Source organism: Pan paniscus, chromosome 1 (assembly GCF_029289425.2).
Source record: "Pan paniscus chromosome 1, NHGRI_mPanPan1-v2.0_pri, whole genome shotgun sequence".
Taxonomy (NCBI): domain Eukaryota; kingdom Metazoa; phylum Chordata; class Mammalia; order Primates; family Hominidae; genus Pan; species Pan paniscus.
In genome coordinates, this window is record NC_073249.2 from 211,489,521 (window position 1) to 211,517,075 (window position 27,555).

General features: G+C 55.2%; 1 protein-coding gene and 1 long non-coding RNA gene across 5 annotated transcripts; one reads left to right on the forward strand and one right to left on the reverse strand.

Moving 5' to 3' along the window:
- Positions 1–129: 129 nt before the first annotated feature.
- EFHD2 (EF-hand domain family member D2) lies at positions 130–20,659 on the reverse strand. Its single transcript, XM_008951797.6, has 4 exons — positions 20,234–20,659; positions 4,445–4,592; positions 3,179–3,313; positions 130–1,870 (listed from the first exon to the last, which is right to left on the reverse strand). Exons 1-4 carry the CDS (start codon positions 20,539–20,541, stop codon positions 1,739–1,741), a joined length of 723 nt encoding a protein of 240 aa, XP_008950045.3. The 5' UTR covers positions 20,542–20,659; the 3' UTR covers positions 130–1,738.
- LOC103782921 (uncharacterized) lies at positions 18,272–27,521 on the forward strand. Of its 4 annotated transcripts, none has more exons than XR_010109231.1 (4): positions 18,272–18,606; positions 22,607–22,677; positions 24,660–24,848; positions 26,359–27,521. It is a non-coding gene; the product is annotated as an uncharacterized LOC103782921 (long non-coding RNA). The 4 variants fall into 4 exon arrangements; XR_010109228.1 differs by lacking the exon at positions 18,272–18,606 and adding an exon at positions 19,399–19,521; XR_010109226.1 differs by lacking the exon at positions 18,272–18,606 and adding an exon at positions 19,739–20,102.
- Positions 27,522–27,555: the final 34 nt, after the last annotated feature.

The window sequence follows — 27,555 nt, forward strand, 5'->3', positions numbered from 1 at the left end:
AAACACCAACCTCCTCCACTAGGGCGGGTCCCCTTCCCTCCCAGGCTCTGACACCACTGTCCCCACACCCAGGTGACCTTGTCATTTCCCTGCCCACTCACCATCAAGAACCATACACACATAAGAATATAGAATTTTATCTTCTTTTAGTTAAAAAAAATAATCGTACCATGGAATGAAGAAGTAGCTTTTTTGGGGGGTGGGGTCGGGGAGAAGGGAAGGTGAGAAGGGGGGGGGGGGAAAGCAAAAAGCCCAAAGAAAAAAACATTTTATATTCATCTGTATAAACATATCCGCTAAGGCAAATGCAATCCGGGTCCGAGGCTGCTGCGCTGGGCTCGGTGCCTCCTAATTTCTGCAGATTCTAAGGCCAAAAAATAAAACCTCTGCAAGTCCGCGTAGCTTCCAGGACTCCTGGGCATTTTACTAAAATAAAGAGTTATCGAGTTTAAAAAGCAGTGACGCCGTTATGACACACACTGAAAGTTGCATAACTGTGGCCTCGAGGGCCACTCACTTGTTTGGACTGAGTGATGGTCACAGTTTCACGACACAGCAACAGACACCACACACAGGCACACGCATGTCAGCAAGCACGTGGGAAGCTGTGGCAGAACCCGGCCGGTGGCCTGGGCCTGACCACGGCCTGTCTGGTGCAGGGCACCAGGGTGTTAGGGTCCCCATGCTTCCTCAGGGGGTGGGCATGACAGGCAGGTCGCTGGTGACAAGGCAGTGGACGTCACTTGGGGAAGGATGGCGGGAGAGGGCTGGACAGGCCCCCGCTGCCCACCGCCTGGCACATGCAAACACACTTAAAGCACTTCTCGGACGCTTCTCGGAGAATCAAGGTGAAGCGCTCGTCTCCTTCCCTAGGAAGGCGCCAATTCTTCCTCCCACCCCTCTCTCTCCAGAGCCCCCTGAGACCCTCAGGGTGTTCTGGCTGGGGGTGCTAAGCAGCGGTGTCTCCGACCCCCAGAGCCTTCCCTGCCCATGATCCCACGGCATGCCCGGCAGGGGGTGGGCCTGTGAGGTAGATTGGCACAGCTGCCCCCACACCCTGCCTGGCTGGGCCCCAGAGATCTGGGGTTCTCCAAGTCAGCATGGGGTGCTGGGGGCCTGGGTCCCTTCACCAGAACAGAAGCTCCCCACCCCCTCTCCCATTTCAGTAGATGGAAGACGCAGAGGAGGAAAAGGCCCTGGGGAGGGGTCCCCTCGTGCCTCCAATAAGCCCCTTGGGTCCCGCTCTGTGGGGGCAGCCCTGATTCTATCTCTTCTGCTGTCTCCCAGCCTGGGAAGGGGCTGGCAGGGGGCCCCAGGGGCGGTGCGGCCTGCTGGAGGAGGGCAGGGGTTCCCGGGTTGGGGGGACAGGGATGTGTGGAGGGCAGGCGGCAGGCACATGGGGCTGGGAGGGACCTAGGGCCAGGAGCTGGGCCTGGGGCAGTGCCAGAGCAGGCAGGGGGCAGTTAGGGGTGCAAGAGAGCCCAGGGATTGGCAGGGAGGGCCGGGCCGGGCCGGGCAGGGAGCCAGCGCCGGTGTGGTGGCCTCGTGCAGAGTGGAAGGGAGCGGGGAGGGGCCGGGCCACCTCCATAAGACCCCTGAACTTGCTCCATTCACAGATATTTTTAGGTTTTTAGTAGTGGTCCCGTCAGACATAGGCAAGGATTCAGGCTCGGCCTCCCATGCGCCACCCTCGCCCACCACACTGGGGCCGGAGCAGGGCGGTCGGCTGCAGCCCCCGCTACTTAAAGGTGGACTGCAGCTCCTTGAAGGCCGCTTTCCGCTGCTTCATCTCCTCCGCCTGCTTCTTCCTTTCCTCCTGCTCTGCCTTGATCTCCTCCTCGAAGCGGCTGGACACGTTGATGGCCTGGACCTGCGGGGGCATGGGGGTGAGGGGGTCAGGGCTGGATGGTGTATGTTGGGGGTTCTCTGTGCTACAGCTGCTTTTTCTTTTCTCTTTAATTTTTCTGAGACAAAGTCTCGCTCTGTCGCCCAGGCTGGAGTGCGATGGCGCAATCTTGGCTCACTGCAACCTCTGCCTTCCAGGTTCAAGCAATTCTCCTGCCTCAGCCTCTTGAGTAGCTGGGATTATGGGCGCCCTCCACCATGCCCGGCTAATTTTGGTGTTTTTAGTAGAGATGGGGTTTCACCATGTTGGCCATGTTGGCTGATCTCGAACTCCTGACCTCAGGTGATCCACCCGCCTCAGCCTCCCAAAGTGCTGGGATGACAGGTGTGAGCCACTGCGCCCGGCCTTATGACTGCTTTTCCTGGGGTCCCTTCTGGCTCAGGCTTCTGCTGAGTCCTACCCAGCAACACAAACAGCTTGACCTCACCAGCTCTGGCCCTGGGTCAGGCACTTCATTCACCTTCCTGAGCCTCAGTTTCCTCACTTAGAACCTGACACCCAATAACTCTGATCTTATGGAGTTGTTGAGGGGATTGAAAGAGAGAACGTATATTCTGTGGCTGCTGCAGAGCAAGGGCGCTCGAAGGGAGTCGCTCAAGCTGCTGCCATCCTGATCCTCTGCTTCCTGTCTGGGGAGCCCAGCGGCACACCCAGTTCCACTGATGAACCCTGAAAAGTTCCACCAATGCTCGGAAGCCCAGAGGGTGGTGGGGGGCAGTCTCTGGAAGGAATGTTCTTAGCAAGGAAAGAGAGAAACAAGGCGGGAGAGCTGGGGCCCCGGGTGGGCAGGACCCAGGAGCCACTAGATCACAGGTGTCTCCTCCATCTGAGAACCTGCTGAAAGGGGAGGGTGTCGTGCATGCAGGTGGTCTCTGAGCCCCCAGGCTTCCTCCTAGGCTGGGGCTGGTGGGATTGGTGTCTACCGGGGACCCTGGAGAGCCAGTGCTGTGTTTCTGGGCCTGCCCTCCTAAGGCCCAGTCCTCTGTGTTAGCAGCTCAGTGTGCCAGGGCCAGGGCACCTCAAGGTAATCCCTGTCCCCTTTTCAAGAGTACACCTCCCTCACCCACCCCCTTGGTGGCTGCCAAGGATCTCAGCCAGGAGTGGGAGGAGACAGAAGACAGAGCGTGTGGGCCTGGCCCAGCCTGGCAGGGAGTCAGCTCCCATCTCTGTCTGCAGCCTCAGCAGGGATGGGAAGGGGACTTATTAACTTCGCACCAACCCAGGGTCCCCTTGTCCTGGAGCGTGGGTCAGGGCACCCCTTGGGCTCCTCACCTTGGCCTCAAAGAAGCTCTTGGCCCCCTTGACACCCTCACTGGAGACGTCGATCTCAGAGAGGCGGGCCAGCACGCACAGCCCGCTGTCCTCCTGAAGCTCCCCGGCCGCCGCCTTGCGGAAGATCAGGAGGAACTGCAGTGGGGAGAGAGGCGCGCGGTGTCAGGAAGGGAGGGAAGGAGGGGAGCCGGAGTCCCTGGCCTCACCCAGGCCCCAGCCTCAGGCCTCCCCTGCAGAGAAGGACTGGGGGGCAGTGAGCTGGGTCTCGCCCCTTGCTGCTCCCGTGCTCCCCTTCACTGGGCCTCTGCCCATCTGTACAATGGGAGGTGATATGACTCATCTGCCACCCAGGATGCTGGCCTACTGCAGCCCTGCCCCGCCCACACCAGCTCCCGACGACACGGCCTCAGCCTACCTCTTACCTCTGTCCCCCGCTGTTGCCCAGTGAACCTACTCTGCGTTCCATGTATTGAGTCCTACAGGTGTCATGACACAATGAGGGAGCCTCCGAGACAGTAAAAGACACCCCAAGTCTCAGCGCCTGAACGTGTCGGAGGGATGGAACCCTGCTCTCGAACTCTAAGCTGTTACCCTGCACTGCCCACACCTCCCGCCCAGCCACTCGCACTCCCCCACCTGCCCCTGCCACCTCTCTCCTTCCCTGCATCCTTCATGCTTCCTGCCAGACCTCCTGGGCCCCAGTTGGGCCTCGAGTCCCCACACCTAACCCTGTGCTTCCTGGGGTCCATCCCTGTGCTTCCTGGGGTCCAGTATCATCGCTGTCTGGCTTGGGCCTCCATTTCCTTCCCTGCGAAACCGGCTTGCCCCTAGCTCCTGTCTCGGAGTGAGATCCTGGGCATGAAGTCACCCAGTGCCGTGGCCCTCTTCCTCTGCATCACAGCCCTGATTTCCTTCTGTGGTGTCTCCTCCTCTACACTTCCAGGAACCTTCGAGCACAGGGCCTTTCTCTACCCCAGAGCCTGCACAGGGTCAAGTATACAGAAATCGCTCAATATATGCTCCCTATGTGAAGGAAGGGATGTCCCTCCCTCCTCTTCCTCCCTGAGAGGATCTCAGAACCCTCCCTGGTGCCTGCTCTAACAGGCCCTCTGAAGCCTCACTCAGCCAAGCAGCAGCTGCTCACAGCTGCTGTTCAATGGCAATGTCATTCATTCATTGACAAAGGGTGGGGGTTGGTCTCTCCCGGGCCACCAGGTCCTCAGGTGAAGCCCCTGGTAGGGGAGTGGGGCTGGGGGCCGGGCTTACCTCCCGGAAGCTCAGCTTGCTGTCAAAGTCCTCATCCACCTCCTTGATCATGTTTTTCAGGCCCAGGTGGGTCTGAGGGGCCCCAAGTTTCTCCATCATGAGTTTTAGCTCCATCAGGTCGATGAAGCCGTCCCGCCCGGCATCATACCTGCAGATGCAAAAAGAGAGGACATCTTGGCACTGGCTCAGAGGCCGCAGGCTTGAGTGCAAGGAGACTGGGGGATCAGAGGGCATCTCCTACCAACCATAAAATCCCGTCACTGTTGGAAGGGACCTCAGTCCAGGCAGAGGACCCATATGTGGCTCAGCTCCTGCTTGGTTACCTCTGATGACGGGGAACTCACCACAGGGCCTGGCAGCCTCCTGCATGTCGAATAGCGCTAACTTTTGGACAAGCCTGAGGCACAAGGAAGCTGAAATGACAGGCTCCGTGTGCTGAATGTGATGGCACAGACAGTGAGAAGGAATTCTCTGGGTTTTTTTTTTTTTGAGATGGAGTCTCGCTCTGTTGCCCAGGCTCGAGTGCAGTGGCTCAATCTCGGCTCGCTGCAGCCTCCGCCTCCCGGGTTCAAGCGATTCTCCTGCCTCAGCCTCTTGAGTAGCTGGGACTACAGGCATGCACCACCACACCCAGCTAATTTTTGTGTTTTTAGTAGAGACAGTGTTTCACCATGCTGGCCAGGCTGGTCTTGAACTCCTGACCTCAAGTGATCCACCCACCTCGGCCTCCCAAAGTACGGGGATTACAGGCATGAGCCACCGTGCCTGGCCGAGAAGGAATTCTCAATACCACGGCAGGGTGGATCAGGCTCTGAGCTGAGCACTCACTCACCACCTCCATGACCAGCTGGCTTACTGGCATCTCCACGGGCACTTGGAGGACATCTCACCCCGACCCTAGATGGCAGAACCTTACAGGCAAGGGCATGGTTTCTCAACCTCAGACCTTAAACAATCTGGACAGAACAAATCCTTGCCGTAGGGGCTGTCCTGTGCGTTGTGGGATGTTTATAGTAGCATCCCTCCTGAGTTGTGACAGCTAAAAATGTCTCCCAGACATTGTCGAATGTCCCCAGCAGGATAAAAGCATTCTCCGCTGAGAAGCACTGGAATAGGGGATGTGACGTGGGTGTGGAAGGCGGCCTCTTTCCATGTGATAAATGACTCTTCTTACTCAGCACCCTCTGTACTGGGGGGTCTATTTCATGCCCCCCAGCTTGCCCTAGGTACTGGGAAGGAGGTTAAAAAGCACACAGTAGGTGCTCAAAAATGTGTAATGAAGAAATAAGACGTGAATAAATGAAGGGGTATCTAAGGCAGGGCCTCTGCCTTTGTCGAGGGCACAGAGCAGGACGGGGACAGGAGGCAGGGCCAGGTGGCAGGAGGCAGCCTGGGTGTGTTCAGGGAAGCGTGGTGCAGTGCCTGCCGGGAGTGGCGGAGATTGGCGGGGTGGTGGGGAAGCCGGGAACAAGCATTGGGCGATAAAGATGCCTCCCCTCTGCCCTGCACACTCAGGTTCTCTTTTTTTCTACCACCAACAACCTGGCAGAGACAGGGGTGGGGTTGGGGGCAAGTCCCTCTTGACTGGCTTCTGTGTAGTAAGAGTCTAGGTGGCCTTTCTGCCTGTTGCCTGGCTGGGAAGGCACCACTGGTTCCTGGAGCACACAGCCTGGTGAAAGAGGGCGAGGCGCTGTTTGCCCAGCTGGGCTCTCTTATCAACCAAACACCTGCCCTACTGGTCTCTGGGAACAGCGTAGGAGGAAGACAAGATGGGGGCTGGGGAGAGTGATCCCAGAGTTGGTAACATGGGTTTTTCTTTTTTCTTTTTTTTTCTTTTTGAGACGGGGTGTTGCTCTGTTACCCAGGCGCGATCACAGCTTACTGCAGCCTCTACCTCCTGGGCTCAAGCGATCCTCCCGCCTCAGCCTCCCAAGTAGCTGGGACTGCAGGTGCATGCCACCATGACTGGCCAAGTTTTGTATTTTTTTGTAGAGACGGGGTGTCAATATGTTGCCCAGGCTGGTCTCAAACTCCTGGGCTCAAGCAATCCTCCTACATCAGCCTCCCAGAGTGCTGGAATTACAGGCGTGCACCACTTTGCCCAGCCAAAATGAGTTTTTCTGCACCTAAAGAAGCCTTGTGCAGTCCCCCAGGCCTTGAACTGGCTGGGTGACAGTGCTGGTGACAGCAGCGCAACACAGGTGGATGTGTTCCAGAACCCTATGTCCCGGGCGCTTGAGCTTCTGCATGAATATGTCTCATTTCTGCACCTTCTTCCGGGCTCCCCAGCTCCCTTCGCCTTCTCTAGTTAGGTGTACTTTGAACACCTAATAGCAACCAGGTACTGAGATCTGTCTTTATGCTGGGAACTGCTTACTTTACTTAATCCTCCTAATAACCTTATTTTATGACCAAGGCTCAGAGAGGTTAAGTGACCCACCCACAGTCACACAGCAGTAAGGAGGGAGCTGGGCTTCCAGACTTGATCTGCTGGGCTCATAAACTTGCACATTTGCTCTGTACCCAGCCCCTCCCCAACGTGTCCTGGGGCTGCTGCAGAACACAGACAGCTGCCTGGAGCACAAGGGGAGCATTTGTGCGAGGGGTATAAATAGTTCACGAGCCAGTGAGTCAGTGGTTGAAAGTGACACAGCAAAGATGGGTCTTGGGAGCCCTGGAGGGAACACAGGGTCCTGCCCCACTGATGGATGAGGGTTGGGGTGGAGGTGGATGGGCCAGCAGCCCCTGTGGGCAGTGGCCACCTCTGTGACAGTAGAAGGTGTGGGACTCAGGGGGTCAGGCAGGCCAAAGCTGCTGTGGTCCAGCCTCCACCTGGAGCTGGAGGGGTTCTGGGGGGCACAGCGGAGGCCCCTCCTGCCATCTCTGGACCCTGTTTGCTGCCTGGTAGAGGGCTGGGCGGGCGCCACATGACCGTGGCGCTGTGCAGGGGCACCTGGTGAGGGACTCAGTCTTTCCTGAGCCAAGTCATGAGGACTCCCCTCCTCAGTGCCCCCGAGGAAAGCAAAGCCCTGACACTTTCTGACCGTGGGCTCCCATGAAGGTCAGCGATGACAGTCAGGCTCTGGAGCCAAATTGCCTGGGCTCCTCAGCCACAAAATGCAGCATCTCTTTTTATTTATTTTTTTTTGAGACGGAGTCTCACTCTGTTGCCCAGGCTGGAGTGCAGTGGCGCCATCTCGGCTCACTGCAAGCTCTGCCTCCCGGGTTCACGCCATTCTCCTGCCTCAGCCTCCTGAGTAGCTGGGACTACAGGTGCCCGCCACCAGGCTCGGCTAATTTTTTGTATTTTTAGTAGAGATGGGGTTTCACCGTGTTAGCCAGGATGGTTTCGATCTCCTGACCTCATGATCTGTCCGCCTCGGCCTCCCAAAGTGCTGAGATTACAGGTGTGAGCCACCGCACCTGGCCAAAATGCAGCATCTCTTAAGCTGGGGTGCATGTGCCCCCCAGGAGACATCTGGCAATATCTAGAGATGTTTTTGGTTGTCATACCTGGGGCGGCGGGGGTGGGGGGGATGCCAGTGGCATCTGGTGGGTGGAGGCCAGGGAAGCTCCTATAGCGCATAGGGTGGCCCCACCGCAAAGAATGACCTGGCCAGCTGGGCACGGTGGCTCACGCCTATAATCCCAGCACTTTGGGAGGCTGAGGCGGGCAGATCATGAGGTCAGGAGATCAAGACCATCCTGGCCAACATGGTGAAACCCTGTCTCTATTAAAAATACACAAATTAGCCGGGCATGGTGGCAGGCACCTGTAATCCCTGCTACTTGGGAGGCTGAGGCAGGAGAATCACTTAAACACAGGAGGTGGAGGTTGCAATGAGCTGAGATGGCACCACTGCACTCCAGCCTGGGCGACAAAGCAAGACTCTGTCTCAAAAAAAAAAAAAAAAAAATGGAATGAGCTGGCCCCAAGTGCCAGTGGTGCTGAGGCTGAGAACCCTGCTGCAATGGGGCCTCTCTCATGGGCCACTGTGAGGAACGACTGAGCCCATCCCTGTCAAGCACTCAGCACAGCTCCCAGCGCACAGAGCTAGCTGCATAAATGGCAGTCGCCGCCATGAAAACAAGATTGAATCACCTTCACTAAACTCCCAACGCACCAGCACTTTCTCTTTACAACCCCTGTGCTCAGCAATCCTCCAGGTCCGGATTAGGTCAGGAGGGCTGTTGGTGAGGCCACAGGTCCCATAACCAGCAGGTCAGGGGTTCACGCCCCAGCCCCTGGGTCCCACGTGTCTCTCCCTGAGCCCCAGCTTTATTTATTGCTCAAGTGCAAGGGTTTCTTCTGCAGCCAGGGGCAGCTCAGTTTCAGAGGAAGTGCAGATAAAGTGTCCAAACTTGGATGGAAACGTGGGCTGTGGATACCTCTGTCTTTGGTAGCTCCCAGGCCTGGCTGGGCCGTGGCTCAAACCACGATTTGAACGGCTGCCTCTATCAATCAAAGGCCAATCAATTACTGGGGCTGGGCTCCATCCAGGGCAGGCTCTGGCCCCCAGGGGGACAATATAGGGGCTGGCTGTGGTGCCAAAGAGTCCATCACCAAGAGGAGGTGACGGGGGCTGTGAGAGGCCAGGTGCTGGGGTGGGCGGTGAAGCCCCCAGAGGTAGCCGTGGAGGAGGCCATTCCCAAGAGACTCCTGGAGAGTGGCCATCTGCCCTGTGCCCTGGGCTCTGATGTGGTCTAGTGCAGGGGATCAGCCAGGTTCCAGGGTCAACCTGATTGAAGATGGCCTTGAGGGTTTGTGGTTACATCAACTCTGCTGAGACTGACCTGGGTCCAAACCCCAGCTCTGCCACCTGCTGGCAGAGTAACCCTGGTCAAGTCACCTAACCCCACAGACCTCAATTTCCTCATCTACATCATGGAGATCAAAGAACTCATCTCAGGATGGAGGCAAGGATTAAAAGAGATGATACAAGCAGACTCTTGGCACAGAGCCTGGTCCACAGGAAGCACTTCATACATGCCTACTATGATACTAAAAACCAGTTATTATTATTCCTAACATCTACCTTTAAGATTATTAAAGAGTAAATGAGGCTGGACGTGGTGGCTCATGTCCATAATGCCAGCACTTTGGGAGGCTGAGGATCACTTGAGCCCAGGAGTTTGAGACCAGCTTGGGCAAGATAGGGAGACCACATCTCTATAAAAAAATAAAGGGCCAGGTGCAGTGGCTCATGCCTGTAATCCCAGCACTTTGGGAGGCTGAGGCAGGCGGATCACGAGGTCAGGAGTTCGAGACCAGCCTGACCAACATGGTAAAACTCCATCTCTACTAAAAGTGTAGAAATTAGCCAGGCATGGTGGCACGCACCTGTAATTCCAGCTACTCAGGAAGCTGAGTCAGGAGAATTGCTTGAACCCAGGAGACGGAGGTTGCAGTGAGCTGAGATCATGCCACTGCACTCCAGCCTGGGCGACAAAGTGAGACACTGTCTCAAAAAATAAATAAATAAAATTAGCTGGGCGTGGTGGTGTATGCCTCTGGTCCCAGCTACTAGGGAGGCTGTGGTGGGAGGATCACTTTAGCCCGGGAGGTTGAGGCTGCAGTGAGCCCTGATCGAGCCACTGCTCTTCAGCCTGGGCAACAGAGTGAGACCTTGTTTAAAAGACAAACAAACACAAAAAAGAGAATGAAAATGAGCTGACAGATATAAAATGCCTGGCACATAGTGAGTCCTTCAAACCTGTTAATTTCATCATCATCGTAATAGTAGTTGTTATATTGAGAAGTTTGTGTGTGTCACATATGCACATCATATACTTCACATATACAATATAAAAAGGGTGATGATATTAGAAATAATGATAAAAAACACACTGGCTTCTGCCACAGGCTCCAGTCCTGACTGGTGGTACAGGGTTGGGAGGCAGGGCTTGTGGTGGCTTGGCCTGGAGGCAGGGGTGGACATGATGACCCAGGGGATCCCTCCAGCATGACCTCTCCTCTAAAGGCCCACTTTTCCCCTACTAGGCCCGACGCAAAGCCCCAGCATCTCTGGGAGGTGGGAAGACAGAAGACCGCTGGACAGAGCCCTTGAACAGGGAGAGAGGAGCCTCAGGGAGCGAGGAACCTTCCCTCGGGGTTGGAGAAAAGTGAGGAAGGGGCTACTCTCATGGTGCCAATGTGTGTGTGGGACAACTGGCAGCACAGGAGAGAACGAGGTTCCACGATGGCTGGAAACAGGCATCTCCTGGGCTAGAGGGCCTCTCACCCACCAGCCCTTCTGCCTGAGCTGGAACTGAGGTTGCAGCTGGCTTAGAGGATCCAGAAAAAGAGAGATCAGCCCGCAAGATCCACCCAGATAGCCTGGTCTACCCGTTTTACATTATGTAGGGAAACTGGGGCCCAGAGTGGGCAGTGACTGGCCCAGGGTCACACAGCCGGCAGACTGCAGGATTCCAACAGCTGGAAGTTTTTCTCCTCCCTGGCCCCCTCTCTTTTTCCTGGTCCCACGGAGGGTCCCACATTCTCAAGCTTGCAGGGCCAGTGGAGGCTGGACTGAGAGCCCAGCTTGGTGCCTGTTTGGGAAGGCCAATGCCATTCGGCAGTACTGGCAGAAAGTGCCCAGCCTGGGAGCTCAGCACTTTTCTCCAGCACCGGAGGGAGGCTGCGGGGCCTGGCACCGTGCCCGCATTCCTATCTGCCTCCCCTTGAATAGTTCTCGCCAGGGAGGGCTCAGCAGCTAGCTGCACCCTGGATGCTGGGGACAAAATCCCCATCCATCCCCCTCTTGAAAGCGGAGCAGCCAGTTACCCCCCAGGGACGACCCTTTCCCTTTGGGGTGAGCATGGTCCCCAGCTGGTTGCTTCCCTGCCCCTGCCCCTCTCCCCAGTTCTGATAACTAGGGAGTCACAGGGGTAGGCAGTGGAGGCGTCAACCATGCACAGTGCAGATGTCCCAGCCTTGCACCCAGGTGAGCCCCACGTCATAATCTATCATCATTCCTGGCTACTCTGCTGAGCACTTGCTATGTGCCAGGCACGATGCCAGGTGTTTTGCATCAGATTCTCACAAGAAGCCTATGAAGCGGCATGAACATGAACCGACAAGGAGACTGAGGCTCAGAGGGGAAGCGACTTGGCCCAGGTCATAGGTGACAAGGGTGTCGCTGGGCTCTGAACCAGGCCTGATCAAACACATGCACTCTTAACGACTATGCTATGCCCTGATGCCTATCGGGACACAGCAGAGAACTTCGGGGTTGGAAGGGATATTGGAGGCCATCTTATTCAGTCGTTCCTGAAAATCAGATTCCTGATGCAGTTCGTTGTTTAGTGCCTTGAATACCTCTGAGGACAGGAAGCTCATTGCTTACTTAAGTGGGGGCCTATCTTGGCTTTGGAACTATTAGAAAGTTGCGGCCGGGCACGGTGGCTCACGCTTGTAATCCCAGCACTTTGGGAGGCCAAGGCGGGCGGATCACAAGGTCAGGAGATTGAGACCATCCTGGCTAACACGGTGAAACCCCGTCTCTACTAAAAATACAAAAAATTAGCCGGGTGTGGTGGGCGCCTGTAGTCCCAGCTACTCGGGAGGCTGAGGCAGGAGAATGGCGTGAACCCGGGAGGCGGAGCTTGCAGTGAGCCGAGATCGCGCCACTGCACTCCAGCCTGGGTGACAGAGCGAGACTCCATCTCAAAAAAAAAAAAAAAAAAAAAAAGTTGCTCCTCGACCAGGTGCAGTGGCTCACGCCTGTAATCTCAGCACTTTGGGAGGCCGAGGCGGGCAGATCACTTGAGGCCAGGAGTTCGAGACCAGCTTGGCCAACATGGTGAAACCCTGTCTCTACTAAGAATACAAAAATTAACTGGGTGTGGTGGTGCATGCCTGTAATCCCAGCTACTAGGGAGGCTGAGGCAGAAGAATTGTTTGAACCCGGGAAGCGGAGGCTGCAGTGAGCCAAGATTGTGCCACTGCACTCCAGCCTGGGTGACAGAGCAAGACTCTGTCTCAAAAAAAAAAAAAAAAAAGAAAAAGAAAGAAAGTTGCTCCTCGTGCAGGTGCCCCCAAGCTGCACTGCACAGTCTGATGGCAGAAGGAAGCAGAGTCATTGCAAAAACTGCACACGGGAAGGTGGGAGCACAGGGACTCCAATTCTGTCTCTCCTGACTCCCATCCCAGGCTTTACTGATGGCCGCTCTGGGCGTGCAGGTCCCAGGAGAACAGACAATTGGACGGGGTGGGTGTTGGGTATGGGCTCAGGAGCCCTCAGGCCCCCCTGGCTTCCCCAGTTCCTGCATGTCCCCACCCCCAGACTGCCTGACTCATATAGGGAAAGCCCAGCGCTCACCACTTCCTCTAGTCCTATCTGGGAATCTCACACTTGATCTCTTGCCCTAGTTCAGCTAAGTGGGGTATGGGGTTGGGGGAGAAAGAGAGAGAGAGAGACGGAGAGATAGAGAGCACATAAGTGTGGCGCTTGGGGCTCCCCCACAGAGGATAAAGAGGGAGACTCCAAGCAATTTGCTGGGGGGCTGTCAGGGCTCAAAGGCATCCTAACCTGGAGTTCAACAACCTCACACCACACCCGCGGCACTCCCTGCCGGCCACCCCCTTTCACTTCTTGCTCTTCATAGTCATTATTGTTATGATAGTGATTATAAAGAATATTTATTGAATGCCTAATATTAACATAACCCAGTGTTTATAACGTAACTTAATCTTTACTCCATACATCTTATCCTCTTACAGCTCAGACAAAGTCACCCACCTAAGGATAACCTTAGGTCAACCTCAGGAAGTGGTGGGGAGACGGCTGTGTGGGGGCCTGAGCCGCAGCTTAGCGCTTCTTAAACGTCAGTGTGCACACCTGGTGAAGCTGGTTACAGTGCGGATTATGGGCTGGGCGTGGTGGCTCATGCCTGTAATCCCTGCACTTTGGGAGGATGAGGTGGGAGGGTGGCTTGGGGCCAGGAGTTTGAGACCAGTCTGAGCAACATAATGAGACCCCATCTCTACAAAAATAAAAAAAAATTAGCTGGATGTGGTGGCATGTGCCTGTAGTCCCAGCTACTCAGGAGGCTGAGGTGGGAGGATCACTTAAGCCCAGGAAGTTGAGGCTGCAGTGAGCTATGATCGTACCACTGCACTCGGTCTGAGTGACAGAGCAAGACTCTGTCTCTTAAAAAAAAAAAAAAAAAAATGCAGATTACAGTCTGGTAAATCTGGGGTGGAATCTGAGCATCTGCATTTCTAACATACTCCCGGGCGGTGAAGCTGCTGGTGTTCGGGCCACTGTAAGGGTTCAGAGGACTTGGAGCCAGGGAGGCCCAGGTTCAATTCCTATTCTGCCCCTCACTGGCTATGTGACTTTGGACAAGTCACGTAACCCTTCTGAAAGTCCAGCCTCCTTAACTGTGAAATGGGCGAGGATAATGTTGCAGGATAAGAAAGGACTGAACGGGAGGCAAAGCATCTGGTTTGAAGTGTCTGTGGCTCAGGACTCCCTGGGCGGCCCGGCTCCCACCTGGCCACACCTTTCTGGCACTGACCCCTGCCTCTCTGCTGTCCTTGAAAAGCGGAAGTCAGCCAAGGAGAAGGTTGCCCGGCAGTAAGGGGAACTCAGCTGCTCCAGGGTGTGGGGACCTTCCCTGCTGAGGCTGCAAAGTGACTGCCTCTGCTGGCAGGGCTGGCCTTGCAGAAAGGACCTCTGACATCCCCTGAGGCAGCAAGGCCTTCTGTCCTGGAGCCTAGATTCTCACAGTGGAAGCCAGTCCAAGCCACCAGGCCTTGGACCCAGGTAGCATGGAGGAGAGCGAGGAGGCCGGAGAAGGCAGGAAGGGTGGACCAAAGAGGAACCAAAAGTCCTGGGCCGGGGGTGTGGGGAAGGAGAGGTGACTCAGAGGCTGATGCATAGCGGAAGTGGGAGGAACGGAGTAAGGACCAAGGCCAGGAAATCCTTCCTCCCCAGGGGTGCAGGGCATTCTCTCCACCCACTGACCTTAAGCTGCAGGTGAAGGACCCAACCTCTCCACCTCTCTAAGGCTCTCGGAGGCTCCCCCAAGCCCCAGCCACAAACACGGCTTCACTTGGCCTCCAGGGGCTCCTTGCAGGAGGATCTGGTTCTAATCCTGTCACTGCCACTTAATATAATCTTAGACAAGTGACAATCGCCTTGAGCCTCAGTCTCCTCATCTGTCAAATGGGGATAAAAATGATAGTATCAGGCTGGGAGCGGTGGCTCTCGTCTGTAATCCCAGCACTTTGGGAGGCTGAGGCGGGCAGATCACTTGAGGTCAGAAGTTCGAGACCAGCCTGGCCAACATGGTGAAATCCCGTCTCTACTCAAAAATACAAAAATTAGCCAGGCATGGTGGTGTGTGCTTGTAGTCCCAGCTACTTGGGAGGCTGAAGCAGGAGAATCACTTGAACCCAGGAGACGAAGGCTGCAGTGAGCCAAGATCATGCCACTGTACTTCAGCCTTGGTGGCAGAGCGAGACTCCATCTCAAAAAAAAAAAAAAAAGGAAAACAAAGACAGTATCAATCTCATTGTGCTGGTGTGAGAATTCAATTCAGTTCTCTAAATAATATGCATAGGCTCCTCCAGGAATGGCTAGAACTAGTGGCTCTGTTTAACAAGGAGGGGGCACAGAGGCAGGGGGCTGGCTACAAAGAGAACATCAGCATGGTGTCATTCATGAGAGCTTTCGGTCCTCATGGCAGAAATAAAGAAAAAAACCTTCCATTGCTAGCCTTGTGGGTGCAATCCTCTCTATCCCCAAACCTCTATACATGTTTGTTCTATATAAGGCTGTAAGCCTCTTGAGGGCAGGAACTTGATTCATTTAATTCTCTGGATCTTGTAGCGCAAAAACTTAATAAAATATCTGTTGGAAGAATGATCACATACGAGAACCTTGTATTTTTCAAAAACATCATCTATCATGCAAACAGCCCAGACACCATGATGGGCTCGTCACAAAGACTCAGGGTGTTTTTATACCTAATCTTCAGAACTTTACCAGGTAGGTTCTTGAGCCCCAGGGGAAACTGAGGCTCAGAGATGCTGAGTCCCTTGCCTGGAGCAACCCAGCTGGGTGGTGGCAGACGGGAATCCCCATTGTGCACCCTCCAGAGCTGTTGTTTGCTCTCCCCTTTTTTGTGCCACCTGCCTTCCCTGTAACTAGGTGATAATGAATTCATTTCTCCCTTTTTGTTATTTATCAAAGCCATATGTAGCTGTCAATCAGAGTGGCTGTTCAGCAGGAGAGAAGGAGGGCTCTAACCCTGCGTCCTGTCACTAGGGCCCAAAGCAAAGGGTTGTCGACAACCTGGCAGACCTGGAAGCTCTGCTGGTGGTTAAGTGGAGGCAGCCAGTGGGCACTGTGGAGCTGCCTCTGAGCCAGCCGCAATGACCACTGCCAGGGCCCTATGAGGGGCCCAGGAGAGGGTGTATGCTGAGCTGGGGATGGCGGTGACAGTCATTTAGTAACGACTTGCTCTGTGCCAAGCACTGGGCTAAGCGCCGTACAACAACCCTGTGACGTGGGTCCCCCTGTCCCCGCTGTTCCAGCGTGAGGAACAGAAGCTCAGAAGGGCTCCACAGCCCACAGCTGTATTCAAACCCAGGGCTGCAGACTCCAGAGGCCCTGCTGACTGCGTCCAGGAAGGGCTCCTGGGAGAGGTGTGTCCCCTGGAGGTGGAGGTGTGGAGAGGAGGGCGGGAGGCTTCCAGAGCTTGTGCAGGGAAGAGCTGCCCAGAAGGAAAGGAAAGCCTGCCTCTCTGACGCAAGGTGTCCTGAGATGAAGTGGCTGGGGATGACAGTGGGGACAGGGCCTGCAAGGCTGTGCTAGGCGGGAGACAGGGATCTAGGGCATCGTCCTCAGATTCCACGGCAGGTTCAGAATTACACGGCTGCCTACCTTTCCAGCAGGTCTCAACTTACAAAACCCTCCAGAGCCCCCGCTAGGCTGTTGTCAGCCCAGGAGTGGGCACTCCCGAGGCTCTCCAGGGCCATTCTCTTTGCCTCTCTGACAGGAGGGTTCCAGAGCCAGCCCTGGAGGAGCAAAGAGAGGGAGGGAGCAGCTGGGGGATCAGAGATGCTGGACGTAGCCTGAGGCCGCACAGAGACGGGGATGGAGAGTCCTGGCTGCGAGGGCCAGGGAGACGCAGAGCCTCCTTGTGCCTGGCACTGGCCCAGAACTCTAAGTGTGTCATGTCCTCTGAGCCCCACCCTGAGACACCGGGACCACTCTCCTCATCATACAAGGTTTCAGCCTCACTGAGAACCTCTCCGTAACCCCGAGCAAGTCACCGCCACATCTTTCTGGGTCTCGGTTCCCTCTTCTGTCAAATGGGGAGAGGGGTTGGAGTCAACCCTCCAGGTCTCTCTCAGGAGGAACCTGAATGACTCTAGGTGTGAGACCAGTGATGGCTGACAGTCTGTCTATCTTCCCCCGTCCCCTCTCTTCCCCCTCGATCTCCAGCCTCAGGAAGTACCTGCTGAATCAACACGGAGGGGTGGACCAGAAGGCCCTGGAAGGCAGTTCCAATATCCAGAAGGGCTCAGGACCCCTCAGACATACGCAGGTCAGGGCTGAAGGACCTTTGGGGGTCATGAGGGATAGCCTGCCCCTTTTACAGGTGGGTAGACTGAGGCCCAGGGAGGACAAGCAGACTAGGATGGAAGCCCAGGTTCCTCGCTCCTGGCCCCCAAGGAAAGGCCGGCTCCCATTCTCCTGCTGACCTCATGGTCTCCTGCCTCCTGCTCTGGTGACTGGCTTCCCAGGAGGGCAGGCTCCCCTCCTCCCTGCCCTCTGCTCTCCCCAGAGCCCTGGCTCTGATGCCCTGGCTTTGATCCTAGGACCCTGCTTGGACCCAGGAGGCTGCAGCCCCACTCGGACAGCGGAAGCAGAACGGGGGTTTGTCTTCCACGAGAGCCCGTCTGTTGGCGGCGGGGTTGGGCTCGGTTGGCACAGTGAAGCGTTGTTTCCTTGAATACACAATCTGCAGCTTTCCACCCTCACCCGGGCCCTGGCAGGCAGCACTTGCTTCCCTAGAGGTCCAGCTTCCTGGCCCCTGCCTGCCCCATCAGCCCTCCTAAAACCCTGGCAAGAAGTGCAGGTGCCAAGGGGTAGCTTGGAGGGGTCCAGCTCCCCTCAGTCTCCCTCAGAGTACCTCTCATCAAACTAGACCAGAAACAGCCTATGTTAAAAAAAAGTGAGTTTGCTGCGCAAATGAAGCTTCCAGACTGTTCCCTCAGCTGCATGCCACTTCCAACCACACTGCAGCCTCCCAAGTCCCGCTCATTTGAAGTGTCTGGGTTCTCCCAGAACAGCTCCATCTTTGTTTTGGTGGCCAGTGGCAGGGAAGCTGTGGAAGCCCAGGAGAAGGCAGGCTCTGGGGGAAAGGAGAGACGGGGGCTGGGGTTGGGGACATGAATGGACAATCCGCCACGAACACGGAAGCGGGTGTTGGAGAAGGTTTTCCAACATGAAAGCAGATGTCTGTGATGGGAAACCCGGAAGGGGAAGAACCCGGGATTTGGAGTCACAGACCTGGGTTTCAGTCCTGGCTCTATCATTTTCTAGCTGTGTGGTCTTGGCAAGTTATTTAACACTCCTTGTCTGCACAAAGGTGACGAAGAGCTCTGTGTCACGGGGCTGTTTGAGGGACCTGGTGAGCGCCTCAGCACTATCAGCACAGGGATCTCCGTGGTGTCTGAATCAGCTCTGCACTGCCCGATGGGGGCAGTGACAGACAGTGATCCATACCCACCCCTGTGTCTGCAGTGACAGTGATCCATACCCACCCCTGCGTCTGCAGTGACTGACAGACAGTGATCCATACCCACCCCTGCGTCTGCCCACCCAGGAGCATTCACGTTACTCTTCCAGGAATCCTGGAAATCCTGCTCTCCCAATCTCGCCAGTCTTCCGCTGGGAAGAAACTTTAGAAGAACTCCAACCAAACACCGTGGAGCCAAGGACGTGGGCGCCCTGGGACTTTCTTGAAGAGGTTCAGGGCCCTGGGACTTTCTCAAAGAGGTTCAGAGGGGCCGGGGGTCAAGGACTTGATTTTCCCCCAGAAGGACCTTGGGAAAGTATGGGACTCCTCAGCCACCCGCAACTGGGAACCAGAAATCATTCCCCCTGCCTTGGGGCCAAATGCAGAAGCTGCTGCAAGCTGTGGTGAGTAGGGTCAGAGCCTTTCTCAAACAGTGCGGTTGCAAAACGCCCCTTCCTGGGCTTCCGGCTTGATGTTGGGGCACTGACAGCTGCATGTGGCTGAGGCTGACACCCCTGGTCTGCCCCCACCTCCTGCCCAGCCAAGCGGGAGCCGGCCTTGCCGCATCCCTCCCTCAGCCCTGGGCTGCCTGTGCCAGGTGGGGCTAGACCTCCTGGCTCACCCCCAAGACTCAGCCTCAGGCCAGTTCTATCCCCTTCCAGAACCACTCCAGACCAGCACCCAGATCGTGGAACGAGGCTGTTCCCTCTCCAGGAGCCAGGGGCAGGGGGACAGGGAACAGGAGGTGGGGAAAGGTACCAAAGGGAGGGGCACTGGCACCTTCCCCATCCCCTGGGCACACACATGGCTGGGAGAGAGTGGCTGTGCATCTTAGACCCAACAGAGTGGGACCCAGGGATGGGCCGGAGGGAGCCGGGCCCTCTCTCTCTAGCCCCTCCACAGAGACATTAAGATTGTTTTTGTGGGGGGACAGGGGGATGAGCCCACACGCCTGGGGGTGCCCATCCACCCTGGTGAGGGCACAGAGTGTGGATCTGATGGAATAAAGGGTAGGGGTGGGGGTAACAGGGCAAGTCACATAGGAAGGGGCCCCTTTTGACCAGGGTGGGTGTGGGACATGGGGGGTCCCTGTGGGGAGGGAAGGGGATATACGGAGTGGGAAGGAGAGATGGGGGGCCTTGCGACAGAAGCAGGGGAGCGGTGACTGCAAGCTGCTGGGTGCAGGGGGGTGGGGCGGGCAGGAGCGGGAGGGAGGCCTTCCAAACCCGGAGGGGACTCGGCCCACAGGGACGACTGGAGTGAGGTTTACACCAGAGGGGCAACAGGGGCCGAGGGGTCCCTTCCTAAGGAGACCACTTGTGAGTGAAGGATTTGGGTCCTGGCTAAATGAGTGGGTGGGGATGGAAAGGGCAAGTCTTTGCCCCCAGTTTGCTGGTAGACGCTAAGTAACTGGAGAGGAAGTTGGGGGGATCCCTGCCCAGAACCCACCTTGAGGGAGACCTGAGATCGCAGAGGAAATGAAAAGACCTTAAGGGAGGGAATGTGGTTGGCATGTGGTGTCGAGGGGCACTGGGATGGGTGTCTTTGGCCAGCGTGTGTTGGGGTGGGGGTGGGGAACGCGAGTAGCTGGGATCGGGGAAGGAAGGCCGCTGGGTCCTCAGCCTCGGTGTGTGCGGTGTGGGGTGGTGGAGAAGCCCCACTAACAGCGCGGAGGGCCCGGGACCCACACGTGTGGTGGTGGGGGTGGGGCTCGCGGGGCCTGGCGATTATCTGGAAGGAAGCTTGGGGTCCCCCACTCTGTGGACGCATCTATGGTGTACCGGAGGCAGCACAAATACGAGTCGCCGCCGCGTGCCAGGGGCCGGGGGTCCCCCAGACTAACGTGCGCGGTGAGATGCCGGGTCTCGATCTGGAAGGGGCCGCGGGGTCCCCAACCCCGGTGCGTCTGGGTTCGGGGAAGCTTGGCTGACGGCAGGGTCCCGGGGCGGAGCGGGATCCGGGGATCGGGGGGTTCGGGGCCCGAGACCGGGTCGCGGGGCGGGCGGGGGCCCGGGTCGCGCGGGCACTTACTGCTTGAACATCTTCTCCATGTCCTTGATCTGCTTCCTGGAGAACTCCTTGAACTCGGTGTAGGGGTTGAAGACGCGGCGGCTGGGCGACTGGGGCTCGCCGATGCCCTGGTTGAGGTCTGCGCGCCGCAGCAGCTTGGCGCTCAGCTCGCAGTCCGCGCTGCCCAGCGCCTCGGCCGCCTCGTCGGGTGCCCCCGCCGCCGCCGCCGCTGCCCCGTTCAGCCCGGGCTGCTCCGGGGTCTCGCCGCCGCCCTCGCCCTCCATCTGCAGCCGCCGGCTCAGCTTGGTGGCCAGCTCGTCCGTGGCCATGGTGGCCCGCGCGGCACTCGCCTTGGCCGGGCCCCTGCTCTCAGCGCAGCGCCGCCGGCCGCGCTCTTCCTCTTCCTGACACTCCCCGGGCCAGGCACCGCCCCCGAAGGTGGGACTTGGGCCCTGGCGGGGACCGCGCGCCCCGCCCCCGCCCCCGGGCCCGCGCGGCGTGCGCGTGATCGCTCCCGGCCGCCGGGGGTCGAGTGTACTCTGCGCGCCCTGCCCGCCGTCGTCTGCCCCCCGCGAGGCTGGGGAGCGCGGCCGAAAGCCATGCCCCTCTTCGTGCCCACTGTAGCAGCTGAGCGGGAGGGGTCCTGCTGGGGGCCGGGGCCGGGCGGGAAAGAAGAGGGCTCCTCCCCCGCGGCTTGGGTGAGGAGCGGGGCTTGCCGGGGGGCGGGGAAGCGAGGGGGGGCGCCGCCCCACCCCCTTCTCCGGAATCCCCACGCCGTGAAGTCATAATCCTGTGTCTGTGACACCCTGTCGGTTGCTATGGAAACGACTCGCTGTTAAACACTGGCGTTCTCAATGAGGGTTGCAGGGGTTCCAAGGCGGACCTGGGGAGCAGAAACCCCTGTTTAGGGTGAACCGTGGCGGGCGCCGATGGCCTCTTGGAAGAGGACAGACTAGCAGCTGCGAGGGAGATGGGACTGGGTTTCACCCCTGAAAGGGCCCCTGGAGACAGCGGGTGAGGGACAGGGGAAGGGGCTGGTGGTCCTCTCTCCCGAGGCCCCGCACCATCACACGGATGACTTGGCAGAATAGCTGCTGGGCCAGTGTTGTCGCCTGTGACTGTACTTTAGAGAAACTGACAGGGAGATCATGATGTCGCCATTTTGATGGGGTCCCCAGAGGAGAGATGTCCTCCCCAACGGCTCCTGGACAGGACTGGGGAAAGAGTTCAGATAAGTATCTCTGTGGTCTGGGCTGTCACCTTACAACTGCACAACTCTGGACCTCCAGCATCAGAACCACTGGGGCCTAGGTTAATAATACAGATTTCCAGGCTCCAATTTGGACAGACGAAACTGATCTCTGGGGTGGGACCCAGGAATCTACGTGTAAACAAGCACCCAGGGGAGTTCTGCTCACTGAAATTTGAGAATCCCTGATTTAGAAGGAGGACTATGCTCTGCGCATGTTCTCTGAAATGTTGGGTCAATCAGGACCTGTCTACTGAAACTGCTCCAACCAGCCAAGGTGCAGAGAAAAGATGCGTGCAGGGCCCGAAAACCAGTGTGCTCTGGAGGCAGGGAGCCCTCGAGAATGTAAAGCCAGCAAGCTGTTACAGAGTGATTTGCGCAGAACAGACACTCAGTTGATATTTGTCAATTTGCTGTGTTTAAGAACATTGCTGAATTAATTTAAAAGGTATTTTTAAAAGAATGAAATTGAGGAAAAAACCTTCAAGGTTCAGAAAATGTGAAGCTCTCATTTACTTGTTTATGAAATTGTTTTTGAGTCCAATAAAGATGCTCAGCTAAAATGATTTTTTTGTTTTAAATCTCAGAATTAAGTTTCTCTTAGTTTTGGGCAGTTTGGTCCAGCTACTTGCAAAAGACAGGCTTCCATATCTCCTGTATGCAGCCCTGAAGGACCCAACAGAAGTAAAATAGTTATTTAAGGAATGCAAAGGACTAGGGACAGGATGCAGATTAAAATGTTTAAGATGATGTCTGCAGATGATGTTTGTAGATGCTTAAGTTTGTTGAATTCTTAGTCTTCCTCACAAAGCAGCTAATTACTTTCAAGACTCTAGTGAGCCTCAATTTACTCCAATTTATGATTTCCAATGGTTCTGCATAAAACTGGGTTGCCGTTTTATGAAATTGTTTGCATCTGCTTGACGTGGGCGCAAACTTCACAGTGAGGAGATAATGTGAGGGTTTTGCCTTCTTGCAAAACAACTTACATATATATGTGAAAAAACTGGGGTTGGGGTTTGAATTATGTGGACTGCCTGTGCGTAGTAAGCTCTCTGGTCAGTTACCTATTTGGCTTTGTGTGGACACAGCTCTTAGGAGGGAGGGTGGTGGAATTCCTGCTCATTACCTATAGTATCTTGCAGGAGGGCTGCTGAACGCCGGAGCCTTACAACTGTTAAACTCAGGCAGAGCTCGGGAAATGCTGCCCGGATGGGTGAGTCCTTTTAACACCTCTTGGGTTGATTTTTCTCACAGGTTTTCGGGGTTTGCAGAGCTCTGAGACTGTGACCACAGGGTGAGACCTCAAGCTGCCCAGTACTGTGGCCCCATTTCAGAGGCCTTGGGCCTGGGCCAGAGATGGACGCTGGGGCTGCCTTTTACTCCAAGTTTTTTTCTTCATTGGTCATTGGTCATTGGGCTCCAAGAAGAGCACTTTTTCAGGAAACAAAGAAGCAGTGATGGAACGAAAAGCAGAGAAAGCTGATGAGCCCTGAATGGAGGTGAAACTTCCAGGAAATATCACTTGCCTCTTGATTAGGGGAAATCACTTTTGAATGACCCCGAGTTTTGTGCCCCAAGCATAGATTCTGGCAGAAAGAAACAGTCTGGACTGATGACACACTACAGCATTTGGTCATGTGGAAAGAATGATCTTCAGGAAAAATCACACCCTTGGCAAAGGCTTTTTACAGAGGCAAGGGCGAGCCGGCCAATTCTGACAATATTCCAGTGGCAAGGGAGCCAGGCTGACTTAGTCATCATTACTTGTGTTTCTTCTCTTCCTCCCACATCTCCTTGTATAACTGTCTTTTGGGGAGGGGTGAAGTGATAGTAAGAAAAACAACAGCACTTTGAAAAAGGGACAGGGGGAGAAACAAGAAGGGGAGAAAGAGTTGGGGAGAGCTCTTGGGTGATGGGGAGATAGCACTGGGGATGTTCTGGAGCCTGACAGAACTGTGTGGTCCCTCCAGCTGGAGATGCTGGGAAAACAGGAAGGGATTCGGGAGACGGCAGAGATGAAGTTGGCTCATGAAATGCAGGGCTCCCTTAGCACTTTACCAATACCAGCTTACAAACACTCCACAGTCATCAGGAAACCCTTGATGGATGCTGCACAGAGATCGAAGTTCAGGAGCAGCACCAATATTCATCTGGGGCAATTGGAGTGAGAGCAGCACAGGATCACAGCCTGATTTGGCCTCAGAGGCTTTCTTATCTCTTGCAAGATCTGGAAGCCATGCAAAAGGTGTCATGGGGAGAGGCGCTGATGTCAGGCATTTATGGGACCACTGAGTGGGGGCAAAGAGGCAGGAGAAAAAGCCAGTGATGATGGGTTGACAGCTGCAGGTAGACCCATTTGCAGGTTATTAGAAACTAGCTTATTTATCCAGCTTTTTTTTTTTTTGGAGATGGAGTCTTGCTCTGTCGCCCAGGCTGGAGTGCAGTGGCATGATCTCAGCTCACTGCAACCTCCACCTCCCAGGTTCACGCCATTCTCCTGCCTCAGCCTCCCGAGTAGCTGGGACTACAGGCATCTGGCACCACGCCTGGCTAATTTTTTTGTATTTTTAGTAGAGATGGGGTTTCACCGTGTTAGCCAGGATGGTCTTGAACTCCTGACCTCGTGATCCACCTGCCTTGGCCTCCCAAAGTGCTGGGATTTCAGGCGTGAGCCACCGCACCTGGTCCTCCAGCTCTCTTTTTGTGGTTCTCTTAGACACTATGAATCTACTTGAAAACCAAGACGATTGATCCTTTAAGTGAGCTGCAGGTGTCCACCTGGGCGTGTTTTCTGCGTCTAAGCCACAGGCAATTCGGTGTGCAAGTTTAACACCCTGATAGGCCCTAGCCTTAGCTCTGTTTTAAACTCCCAAAAAGTGTTTTTGTGTTTGTGTCCATGTGGGGGAGACACCTTAAAATCCAGCAATGCTGCGTCCACAGTGCTCTCCTGGGCCCCTTCCAAAGATGGGAATAATATGGGCAGCTGGTTCCGATTTTTATACTTGCAACAGTTACTCTGTGAAAGCGGTGTGCAGCAACAGCCAGGCAATCCGGACATACTTATTAAATGTGCTGGGCACTGGGCACTGGGCACTGGGCACTGGAATTCTCCTGGTTGTAGGCAAGCTGGGGGACAGGGAGGTGAGAGCTGGAATAGTCATTCTGAAGTGTGATATTTATTGGACCCCATACTAGGTGACTGATGGAGAGGGGCTACCACTCTTCCAGCTAAACTCCGCTCTGGTTGGGACCCAGCAATTATTTTCCATAGCGAAGTGTTAATAAAATATCTGTTACTCCCAACACAACCTCCTGGGGGAAGGGACCTGTCTGTCTGCTTCAACTTTGGATCCTCAGTGCCCACATCAGGATACCTGGCCTGAGGTGAGTGCTGTAGAAATAGTTGTTGAATGAATGCATGAGGGCCTGCTCTGCCTGAGGGCTGGGGACAGATTGGGTGTTTTCTGTGTCCCCTCCAGAGCATCCGGTGACCCAGTTTTAGGTCTCAAGGTCACTGCCAAGAAAGAGAAGCTGCTAAAGTGACACCTCTGTGCACCCACATGACTTAACACAAAAGTTAACAGGAGCTCTTCAAAAACAAGCCTCTCAAGTGTCTGTCTCCTGTTTTCCCTGAGGACAGCATCAGTGGCATCAGATAGGGGTTGGGGCTGGGTGACCTGCTGGTCCTCAGCCATCACTGTGGCCCAGAGGTCATTTAAGCAGCTCTCTGCTTAGCAGACAGGCAGAGGGAATAGATGGAAGGTACAGGTAAACACTGCATGTGGCCACCGCGAGGACACCCCGGAGCCTGGGAAACAGACAGGGACATCGTAAAACCAACACATAATGGACCAGTGCAGAGACAGGCAGAACCAGTCAGAAGAAATAGGATGGTGCCTAGCCCAGGGACACTTGACTTAAGGTATTTTTGTTTGTTTGTTTTGTTTTTTGAGACAGGGGTCTCTCTCTGTCACCCAGGCTGGAGTGCAGTGGCATACTCACTGCTCACTGCAGTCTCAACCTCCCAGGCTTAAGCGATCCTCCCACCTCAGCCTCCTTAGTAGTAGCTGGGACTACAGGTGTGCACCAGCACATCCAGTTCATTTTTGTATTTTTTTGTAGAGGTGGAGTTTCGCCATGTTGCTCAGGCTGGTCTCGAACTGGGCTCAAGCGATCTGCCCGCCTCAGCCTCCCAAAGTGTGGGGATTACAGGCGTGAGCCACCACACCTCGTTGACCTAAGGTATTAACTAAAGAAAGCAGGTGATTCTCAGGGGGGCTATGAAAGCAGCATGCCTAAGGGACAGGAACGTACCATGAAGGTGTTGTCTTTCGAGGCTCAGTCCAGAAGCAGGTCTTTTAGACCCAATGACAACGCTCCCTAGTGTGCAGGTGTGTCTCTCTGATGACAAAAGGCAGTGTGATTGTGATATTTTATATATATAGTTTTTGTTATTGTTGTTTTGGGGACAGGTCTCACTCTGTCACCCAGACTGGAGTGCAGTGGTAAGAATACGGCTCACTGCAGCCTCAAAATCCCAGTTTCAAGCAATCCTCCCACCTCAGCTTCCTGAGTAGCTGTAACTACAGGCATGCACCACCTGGCTAATTTTTCAAATTTTTTTGTAGAGACTGGGTCTCACTATGTTGCCCAGGCTGGTCTCAAATTCCTGGGTTTAGGCAATCCTCCTGCCTCGGCCTCCCTCAGTACTGAGGTTACAGGCGTGAGCCACTGCATCAAGCCTATATTTTGTTTTTTGTTCACGGTTCCTGGCTTATAACTCCCATGGCCCTTGTTACAGTAAACACGATCTCCCTCCCTGACATTCTTCTACCCTCCTTTCACCTGCCCACAGCAGGACTTTAATCTGATTCTGCGTGTAATCTCATTGCAGAGAGGGTCCTGCCGGATACCCTGGAGGAAGGAATGCTGCACAGAGGCCGAGAGGAATTTGAACAGACTGGCCTTGCCGGGTTTTTATCTCTTTTTGTCCAATCCCATTTTGACACAGTTGTCCACGCTCCAATCATGCTTATCCAATGAAGTTTCCATAACAGGCCTGAGAGGACAGGGTTCAGGAGCTTCCGGACAGCTGAGCAGGTGGAGGTTCCTGGAGGGTGGTGTGCCAGGGAGGGTGTGGAAGCTCTGCCCCTTCCCCCATACCTTGTCCTATGCATTGCTTTATCTGCATCCTTCATTTTATTTTATTTTTTTTGAGACGGAGTCTTGCTCTTGTCGTCCAGGCTGGAATGCAGTGGTGCGCGATCTTGGCGCACTGCAACCTCCGCCTCCCGAGTTCAAGAGAATCTCTTGCCTGAGCCTCCCGAGTAGCTGGGATTACAGGCACCCGCCACCATCCCTGGCTAATTTTTGTATTTTTAGTAGAGATGGGGTTTCACCATGTTGGCCAGGTTAGTCTTGAACTCCTGACCTCAGGTGATCCACCCACCTCAGCCTCCCAAAGCGCTAAGATTACAGGCGTGAGCCACAGTGCCTGGCCTGTATCCTTTATAATATCGTTTATAAACAACCAATCAGTAAATGTGTTACTCTGACTTCTGTGAGCTGCTCTAGCAAATTAATCAAATCCGCAGAAGGGTCATGGGAACCCCAACTTGAAGCCTGTCCGTCAGAAGTTCCAGAGTCCTGGACTTGTGACTGGTGTCTGAAGTGGGCAAGTCTTGGGGACTGAGCCCCTAGCCTGTGGGATCTGATGCTATCTCCACATAGATAGCAATGGAATTGAATTGGTGGGCACCTGGCTGGTGTCTGCTGCAGAGCTCATTGCTTGCTTAGTGGTGGAGAGAAGTCTCCCTCCACATGTGGTCACAGCATCTTCTGTCTGTGTTGATTGCTTTTGATGTTGATTGAGAGAACAGGAAAAAGCACATTGAATGTCTCAATGATGAAGATGACAATAATCTGGCTTCTAGGTTGTTATGTGGCAGGCAACAGCTGTGCAGATCCTAATAATCTACTCTGGGTGACAGTTTAACACAGGGGTTGGCAAATGTGGCCCACTTCCTATTTTTATAAATAAAGTTTTATTGAAACATGGCCATGCTCATTCATTTACATATCATGCTGCTCT

Coding starts and splice junctions, on each gene's coding strand:
- EFHD2 (XM_008951797.6), bottom strand. CDS start 20,541: ATGGCCACGGACGAGCTGGCCACCAAGCTGAGCCGGCGGCTGCAGATG. Junction 4,593..20,233: donor ATGGAGAAGATGTTCAAGCA/GTAAGTGCCCGC, acceptor TTGCATCTGCAG/GTATGATGCCGGGCGGGACG. Junction 3,314..4,444: donor GCAAGCTGAGCTTCCGGGAG/GTAAGCCCGGCC, acceptor TCCCCACTGCAG/TTCCTCCTGATCTTCCGCAA.